General features: G+C 47.4%; 1 protein-coding gene across 1 annotated transcript; it reads right to left on the bottom strand.

Annotated features, from left to right (window-relative positions):
* Nucleotides 1-584: 584 nt before the first annotated feature.
* Nucleotides 585-3,319, bottom strand: guca1b (guanylate cyclase activator 1B). The gene is made up of 4 exons (XM_068335994.1): nt 2,964-3,319; nt 1,856-2,005; nt 1,662-1,776; nt 585-1,589 (listed from the first exon to the last, which is right to left on the bottom strand). The coding sequence occupies exons 1-4, from the start codon at nt 3,165-3,167 to the stop codon at nt 1,465-1,467; spliced, it is 594 nt and encodes a 197-aa protein (XP_068192095.1). The 5' UTR covers nt 3,168-3,319; the 3' UTR covers nt 585-1,464.
* Between the last annotated feature and the right edge of the window lie 6,358 nt (nt 3,320-9,677).

The following is a 9,677-nucleotide window of genomic DNA, read 5'->3' as shown; positions in this document are numbered from 1 at the left end:
TTCATGTGGCCCGCAAGAGCAGAAAAGGTCAGAGTCTGAAAATACATAGGTCAAAAGTGTGTTTTGACCAAAAACTACATTTGACCAAAAACTACATTTCCCACAATGCAGTAGTTCAGCCCATTTTAACTCTGACTAAACGTTGTGCACAACGATGTTATTTTTCTTTATTGATTGATAGTTTGATCCTTGATTGATGGAGTTCTGTGGGTTTAATAACCTGACAAATGAAAAGGATTTATGTTAGAACAGAGAAACAAACAAACATGTTTTTTCTGTCTAACTGTAATGTTTGGAACTAGAATCAGTCAGAAATTCAGTTATTTAACATTAAGGAGTAGTTACATTTAGTTACATTACACTGAGTTACATTTAGTTACATTTATTAGTTACATTAAGGAGTAGTTACATTTAGTTACATTACACTGAGTTACATTTAGTTACATTTATTAGTTACATTAAGGAGTAGTTACATTTAGTTACATTACACTGAGTTACATTTAGTTACATTTATTAGTTACATTAAGGAGTAGTTACATTTAGTTACATTACACTGAGTTACATTTAGTTACATTTATTAGTTACATTAAGGAGTAGTTACATTTAGTTACATTACACTGAGTTACATCTAGTTACAATTATTAGTTACATCTGGCCCTTTGAGGACAGACGAGACACTGATGTGGCCCCCAGTGAAAATGACTTTGACCCCCCCCCCGCCCCCATTGGTCTAAGGACACAAGACGTAAAGGAAGAAGAGCAACAACAGGGTCTGATCCTCCAGTCCTGATCCCCATGGGGGTCCGTGCTGATGCGGGGTCTCAGTCTGGTCCTCCTGGCAGCAGAACAGGTTTCTGGTGTCTTCTGCAGCCTGACCAGGAGGGGGCAGCATGACCCACAACACCCCAGCTCAGAACAATCGAGCCAGAAATACAGGATGTGACCCGTGAAGGAAAATCAACTCACGGGTCGGTACCTCGCTCGACCCGGAGCCGACTGACATCTCTGGTTCCAACAATTACAGAGTCAATGGTTCTGGTGCTGATTGGTCCAGAACCGTTAAAGAACCGGTCCAGAGACAAGAACCTGTGGTTTCTCTTCTATCAGTCAGATCAGTCGATTTCCGGTCGTTTCGAGATTCAGTCACCAAACAGTTTGACAAACCGACTCAACTTGAAATTCACCGCTGGGGGGTCAAACCACGAGTCAAGTCATTGTCAGTAATGCAGGAAGACCATGGAACCGGGTCATGTGACAACTTGATGCTCATTTTTTAGTGTAAAACAAGAAGCACAGGCCTATAAAACACACACAAACACACACACGGCAATAAATAAGGCAAAAACGACTGTTGCTCAGCAACTGGACTAGACGTCGAGCTTTATTAGATACAGCTGTTCCCTCATTCACACGTGAGCCAATCAGAATGAAGGACGGATTCTTTGGGCAGGTCCTGGTCCGCCGTTAGAAGTTGGCGCTGCGCCGGCGGTCGTTCATCCAGTCGCCTGGGTTCACGTCCATCTGCAGCATCTTCATCACCCACTTGTCCCGCCGCGCCCCGTCGATGAACTCGTCCAGCGAGAGCTCCCCTGTAACGAAGCGTCAAGAGTTACTGTTCTCGGTTCATGTCTGTCCGTTAGCGGACAGATGCTAACGCTCACCATCTCCATTTTCGTCCACCAGCTCAAATATCCGCTCCACCACCTGGTCTGGAGTCAGCAGGTTGCATTCTTCATCCAGCTCTCCGTGACAGGCCTTCTTCAGCCGGTAGATGGACTGAAAGAGCCACAGGACACCGTCTCATTTAGTGTTCTTCATCTCTTAGTTCAGAACTTTCAATCCAGGCTTGGATTACCTCCACAATCTCAAGAAGCTCCGTTTTGTCGATGTATCCGCTTCCGTCCTTGTCGTACATTTTGAAGGTCCATTTCAGCTTGTGCTCCAGTTTCCCCCTCAGGACTAAGTTCAAGGCGGCCACGTACTCCAGGAAGTCAATGGTGTTGTCCTTCATGCGTGGAGACAAACGGAGGCAAACGTGGATGGAATATAAAGAAGTGATGGTACCGCGATTCAAAAACACACAGGGTTGGAAATTACTATGATTGTCAGTATTGATCAGGAAGCACATTGTGAAAATATGAACATCATGATTACATTTATGTAGATTTTTAGAGGATGATAAAAAACTGTAAATATTTACATTTCAGAGGCTGGAAGATTTTCAACTCAAAGTATTCCAACTATGAGCATCGACTAAACCTAACCCCTACCCCGAACCCAACCTCCAAACCCTAACCCTACCCCTAACTAATCCTAACCCAAACCCTAACTAACCCTAATCCCTAACACTAACCCTAATTTACCCTAACCCTAAATAACCGTAACCCCTAATCCGAACCCGAACCCTAACCCCTAACCCTAAACCCGCACCCTAACCCTAACCGTAATTTACCATAACCCTAACCCCTAACCCTAACCTGAACCCCTAATCCTAACCCTAACCCCCAAACCCTAACCGTGACCCTAACTAACCCTAACCCCAACCCTAATCTGAACCCTAACCCTAACCCCTAACCCTAACCTGAACCCCTAATCCTAACCCTAACCCCCAAACCCTAACCCTAACTAACCGCAACCCTAATCTGAACCCTAACCCCTAACCTAACCCCTAACCCCAACCCCTAATCTTAACCCTAACCCCGACCCCTAATCTTAACCCTAACCCCTAATCTTAACCCTAACCACTAATCTTAACCATAACCCCTAATTTTAACCCTAACCCCCTAACCCTAACCCCTAATCTTAACCCTAACCCCCTAACCCTAACCCCTAATCTTAACCCTAACCCCTAATCTTAACCCTAACCCCCTAACCCCTACCCCTAACCCCCCTGATGTTCCTGATCAACACTCCTGACTCCTGGGTAAGGTGAGGCTAGTCGGTCTCCAGAGACTGGTACTCACTCCGTTCTTGTCGAAGGCTCTGAACATGTTCTCTATATAATCCGCAGCTTCTTTGTTTTCCGTTACGCCAAAGAAGCTTTTGAACTCGTGCATGAAGAGCGTTCCACTCGGACACTCCACCACGAACTTCTTGTACCACTCCTGCAGCTCAGCCACGTCGATCTCCTTGTCGGGGTCGGTGTCTTCACTCAGGTGCTGACCCATCGCCCAACTGGTCTCTGCAGCTGGATGAAGACTACGATCGATCCCCCCCTACATCACAGACCTCACAGGTGCCGCCGCCCGAAGCCCCTTCACACCCCCCAAACGTCAGACTGGACTCGTGGGGACCGAGCTGCTCCTCTCTGCTGCCGTAAATCCGCTCTCGGACCGTTATGGATCACGTGGGAGGGGATTAGAAATGGAACCTTGTCTAAATCGATCAGTCAGATCATGTCAGGATTTGCTTGTGGTTTTATTTTATTATACTTCATGAAGACGTGTCAGTGTTTCACGACTTTAAGGAGTGGCGTTCTAAGACCTCTGCTCACTCCACTGCGGTTTAAAACATCAGTTCCTGGTGAGTCTGTCGGCTCGCGGCTCTGAACGTTACGGGGGAGGAATACCAAACCACTGACCCCCCCCTGAATCCATCTCTACCACACGTTCCCCAGCAGTCCTGTGATCCACACGAGACAAACGATCCTTCCACCTGACCTTCAGGTTATTTACGGGGAGCCTGATCACTGTTTACACGCCGCCTCAGCTGTAGTCAATGTGCTGGAACTAATCCGCTAATTGTAGAATATCACCGTTACAACGAGGCAATTATGTCTGGAAAGGAGTAGAAGCACCGAGCACGGCCGTGGAAATAAGAGTGTGTGATGGCCTCAGCCGTCACACACACACACGTAAGAGTGTGTGATGGTCACACACACCAACACTCAGGTGAGGCCCGGAGCTTCCTGCCCGAACACATGTGCTGATGACACAGATAGCGATAATCTTAGCTTAGCGGTATCGAGGCCATCTGAGGTGTCGCTGACTGGATGTTATCCTCACATGATTAGAATGATTCACACCTCTGAACAAAAGCCTTTTAATCCGTCTTCTCCTCCCGTTCCTGCCTCAACACGAGCAGAGTTCAGTTTGGAAGATCACAGGAAACCCACCTGGACACCTGGTGCTAACCAGCTGATGCTAACCAGCTGGTGCTAACCAGCTGATGCTTACCAGCTGGTGCTAACCAGCTGATGCTAACCAGCTGGTGCTAACCAGCTGATGCTAACCAGCTGGTGCTAACCAGCTGATGCTTACCAGCTGATGCTAACCAGCTGGTGCTAACCAGTTGATGCTAACCAGCTAATTCTAACCAGCTGATGCTAACCAGCTGATGCTTACATGCTGATGCTAACCAGCTGATGCTAACCAGCTGATGCTAACCAGCTGATGCTAACCAGCTGATGCTTACATGCTGATGCTAACCAGCTGATTCTAACCAGCTGATGCTAACCAGCTGATTCTAACCAGCTGATTCTAACCAGCTGATGCTAACCAGCTGGTGCTTACCAGCTGATGCTAAACAGCTGATGCTGAACAGCTGGTGCTGAACAGCCGGTGCTAACCAGCTGATGCTAACCAGCTGATGCTAACCAGCTGATGCTAAACATCTGATGCTAAACAGCTGATGCCTGCACACCTTTAGCTCCTGTAACATTCCTGACTGACAGGTGAACACCACATCTATGAGCCGTTAGCTCCACCAAAAATAATCATGCATGACAACAAGCTAAAGTTTGGACAGTGACTGCAGTATTTTCATGTTAGCATGCTAGCTCTAAATAAACAGCTATACAGCTAGCTACACGCTTGGCCTTTCTACATGTCGCTGGAATTTATTGTGTGGTTTGAGTCGAATACATCAAAGTTTTTGATTTTAAAAAAACAGAAAAGTTCCTGGCCACGCCCCTTTTTTCTAAAACCATTCTAACAATTCTAAATGGACAATTAATCATTGAAAAAACACAACCTTAGTGGGGGAAGTAATAATCTAGCATGTGTGGCTAACATTAGAATGCTAACCAGCATGCCAATCAAAATACAGACAGGTGGGTTCAGGTGTGTCTTTGTGGATTTTAAAGAGCATGTTACACATTATTAGCATTTATTGTTTTCTATGGATACTGTAATACAAACTGAGGTGATCTCTCTCCAGTGACGATCGGTCTACAAATGCAGCGCACACGTTTCACAGGTCTATAAAAAGCTGATTTACACATTCATCCTGTAAAATCCAGCTATGACAAAGAGACGTTTGTCCAGTTCAGGTCTGTTGTGACGTAGAAATCCTTCCTTTGAGCCCCATTAATACTCCAGCCAGCTACCAACATGGTGTTTCTGTTGGTTCCCCTTGGCGACCAACACCGCTGTGACACCTCCTACATCCTTCAAGGGTTCAAACTATGTTAATAAAACAGGTTTTATGTCACGCAGAAACATTCTAAATAGAACATCTCCTCCTTCACCTGGGGACACATTCATCTGAACAAAGCTTTGTGAGGCCCCAACACAACTCCTACTGTCAAATGTATGACTAATCAATTATTGAAAGTCATTTATCAAAGTTAAATTATTGTATAAAAAGTTCAGGAAGATTTAGTCATAAAATTCAGTCAATAATGAAGGAAACGAAGCAGAGTCTCCATAATTTTCTCTACAGTCATTTGGTTGCAGCTCAGAGGTCAGGTCTGGTGTCCTTCAGGGCTGAACTGGATCCAGATTCTTCTGAGGAACCTCCAGGTCACCATCTCAGGTCCACAGAACTCCAGACTGACCTGTGGGATCTACAGCGTTCCCAGAAACCAGACGAGAGCCTCAGTCAGCTGCAGCTGGAGCCGCCAGCGTCATCCTTGATACTTCTCAAGGGTTGAAAAATACATACAGTATATATGTATACTGTATGTATACATATATACTGTATACATACAGTATATATGTATATATGTATACTCAGCTGGTTATACATATACTGTATGTATATATATGTGTGTATTTGTGTGTGTGTGTGTGTGTGTGTGTGTGTGTGTGTGTGTGTGTGTGTGTGTGTGTGTGTGTGTGTGTGTGTGTGTGTGTGTGTGTGTGTGTGTGTGTGTGTGTGTATATATATATATATAGCAGCTGGATAGTACAGTGGTTAAGTCAACTGACTTGAATGCAGGAGGTTGTGGGTTCGAATCCCGGTCTGGACAAACACTATTCAGTCAATGTACACAAAATGCAGAAAGGGGCGTGGTCTGGAATGCAGGAGGGCGTGGCCTGGAATGCAGGAGGGCGTGGTTTCAAACCCCAGACTTGGCGGACACTATCCAGTGAGGGTCCTTAGGCAAGACCCTTAATGCTATACGAGCCTACCTCAAACATGAGTGAACACAATAATGACAGAGTCATACCGGCTCGGACGTCGCCCGGGTTACCAAGGTCCGCGTCAGATGCTAGGGAACCAGGGCAATCTGATGAGAAATGGGCTACTGGAACAAGACACACATGGACAAGGGCGGAGAATACGGAGTTGTTGGAATGCTACTACACAAGTAATCCCAGAGAGAGGGGATATATGGGGTGGATGTGGGACCAATGGATGCTTCGAAACCCACAATCAAGGCTAACAAAGAAACAGCTGTTAGCCCAGTGTTCCAACATCCGTAACCGAAAACTGCTGTCACAACTAGAGATCGATGGAATACAACAACAATGCTACGGCAAGGGGGAGCCAGGACGCCAGGTCAGCGGGGGGATATCACCCCCCCCACAATCCGTGATTGGGTACCAAGCCCCAAGAGACATAGACAGCCTCAATACAAGAGCTGCTGACCTGCGAAGGAAGATCGTGACCCAAATGGAAACCTGGAGCCTCCGACAAATACCGAAGCTAAGTTGTCAAGTACCTTCAGAAGATCTGCTAGAAGATGTGAATGCTGCAATAAGAACCATCCCCACAGGGAACATAACTGAGACCAACAAGCTGATCCACAGTACAGCAACAGTAATCCTCGAGATGCTGGGATACAAGATCAACACAGGGCATAACAAACAATACCCTCCATGGAAGAGACGGTTAGAGGCCAAGATAAAGGCGACACGGAGAGAAGTCAGCCAGCTAGCCGAGCTACAGAAGGGGAACATGGTGAATAAAGGGGTACCCAGGAAATACAGCAAGCTCTCCATACCTGAAGCACTCGAAACTGCCAAATAGAGACTAACAGCTCTGGCTACCCAACTGAAGAGATACACCAAGGAGATTGAGGCCAGGAGAATAAACAAGACCTTCTCCACTCAACCAGCAAAGGTGTACTCTCAGTGGCAGGGAAATAGCATCCGGTCAGACCCACCAAGAGCTGAGGTGGAGAAATACTGGAAGGGCATATGGGAAAGAGTAGCATCACACAACACCGATGCCCAGTGGCTAGTGGACCTGAGGACTGACCACAGCTGCCTCCCAGAACAAGAACCAGTAACCATCTCAATGGCAGACATCCAAGAAAGAGTGTCAAAGATGAAGAGTTGGTCAGCACCGGGCCCCGATATGATCCATACATACTGGCTAAAGAAGCTGACAGCACTCCACGAGCATCTAGCAGCACAGATGAACCAGCTGCTAAGGGATGGGACGCACCCAGAATGGCTGACTGAAGGCAGGACAGTCCTGATCATGAAAGACCCACAGAAGGAATCTACCCCATCCAACTACCGGCCAATAACCTGTCTCAGTACAACATGGAAGCTCCTGTCAGGCATCATGGCAGCTAAGATGAGTAGGCACATGGATCAATATATGAGTGGGACACAGAAAGGAGTTGGTAGTAACACCAGGGGAGCCAAGCACCAGCTACTGGTGGACAGAGCAGTACACAGAGAATAGGCAAACCAACTTGTGCACCGCCTGGATCGACCACCAGAAAGCCTACGACTCAATGCCACACACGTAGATACTGGAATGTCTGGAACTGTACAAGATCAACAGGACACTAAGAGCCTTCATCAAGAACTCAACGGGGAAGTGGAAGCCAATTGCCCAAGTTAACATCAAGTGCGGCATATACCAAGGGGATGCACTATCACCACTGCTGTTCTGCATAGGCCTGAACCCCCTCAGTCACATCATCACAAAGAGCGGCTACGGATACCGATTCCGAAGCGGGACAACAATCAGCCATCTCCTCTACATGGATGACATCAAGCTGTATGCCAGGAATGAGCGAGAAATTGACTCACTGATCCACACCACCAGGATCTACAGCGACGACATAGGGATGTCATTCGGATTAGACAAATGTGGCCGGATGGTATCAAGAAGAGGCAAGATGATCAGAACTGAAGGGGTCAACCTACCAGGAGGCAGGATAGAAGACATCAAGGACAGCTACAAATACCTTGGAATCCCACAGGCTAATGGCAACCATGAGGAGGCCGCAAGGAAGTCAACCACAGCCAAATACCTCCAGAGAGTAAGGCAAGTCCTGAGAAGTCAGCTGAATGGCAAGAACAAGGTCCGAGCCATCAACATGTATGCACTGCCGGTCATCAGATACCCCGCTGGGATCATAAGCTGGCCAAAGGAGGAGATAGAAGCCACAGATATCAAGACGAGAAAGCTCCTCACCATGCATGGAGGGTTTCACCCCAAGTCCAGCACCCTGAGGCTGTACACTAAGCGGAAAGAGGGAGGCCGAGGACTAGTGAGCATCAGGGCCACTGTCCAGGATGAGACATCAAAAATCCAAGAGTACATCAGGAAGATGGCCCCAACAGATGAACTGCTCAGTGAATGCCTTAGACAGCAGAAACCTGAAGAGGAAGAGGAGGAGGAGGAGACAACATGGAGGGACAAGCCCCTACACGGCATGTACCACCGTCAGATAGAGGAAGTGGCTGATATCAAGAAGACCTACCAATGGCTGAATAAAGCTGGACTGACAGACAGCACAGAGGCACTGATCATGGCAGCACAAGAACAGGCCCTAAGTACAAGGGCAATAGAGGCCATTATCTACCACAGTAGATCTGACCCAAGGTGCAGGCTATGTAAAGAAGCCCCAGAGTCAGTCCAGCATGTGGTAGCAGGGTGTAAGATGCTCGCCAGCTCAGCATACATGGAAAGGCACAACCAAGTAGCTGTGATAGTGTACAGGAACATCTGTACCCGGTATGGACTAGAAGTACCCAAATCCCAATGGGACATACCACCGAAGGTGGTTGAGAACGGCAAGGCTAAGATCCTGTGGGACTTCAGCTTCCAGACCGACAAACAGCTACTGGCTAACAAACCGGACATAGTGGTGATGGACAAAGAGCAGAAGAGAGCAGTGGTGATAGATGTGGAGATTCCAGCTGACGCCAACATCAGGAAGAAGGAACACGAAAAGATTGAGAAATATCAAGGGTTGAAAGAACAGCTGGAACAGATGTGGAAGGTCAAGGTTAATGTGGTCCCCGTGGTAGTAGGAGCACTTGGGGCAGTGACCCCCAAACTGGAAGAGTGGCTCCAGCAGATTCCTGGAACAACATCTGAAGCCTCAGTCCAGAGGAGCGCAGTCCTAGGAACAGCTAAGATACTGACAGAACCCTCAGACCCCCAGGGGTCTGGTAGAGGACCCGAGCTGGAGGATGACACACAGATACCACCCCACAAGGGTGACAGGGACATTTATTTACACACACACACACACACACACACAC

The sequence above is a fragment of the Antennarius striatus genome, chromosome 2 (genome assembly GCF_040054535.1).
Source record: "Antennarius striatus isolate MH-2024 chromosome 2, ASM4005453v1, whole genome shotgun sequence".
NCBI classification, from domain to species: domain Eukaryota; kingdom Metazoa; phylum Chordata; class Actinopteri; order Lophiiformes; family Antennariidae; genus Antennarius; species Antennarius striatus.
Note: the sequence above shows the minus strand (reverse complement) of the source record. Positions and strands in the feature narration are given on the sequence as shown.

Excerpts from the sequence above, each read along its gene's own strand:
- guca1b (XM_068335994.1), bottom strand. The coding sequence starts at position 3,167 with ATGGGTCAGCACCTGAGTGAAGACACCGACCCCGACAAGGAGATCGAC. Across the intron at positions 1,777-1,855 it reads AGCTTCTTGAGATTGTGGAG|TCCATCTACCGGCTGAAGAA; the intron begins GTAATCCAAGCC and ends TGGCTCTTTCAG. Across the intron at positions 1,590-1,661 it reads GGTGGACGAAAATGGAGATG|GGGAGCTCTCGCTGGACGAG; the intron begins GTGAGCGTTAGC and ends GCTTCGTTACAG.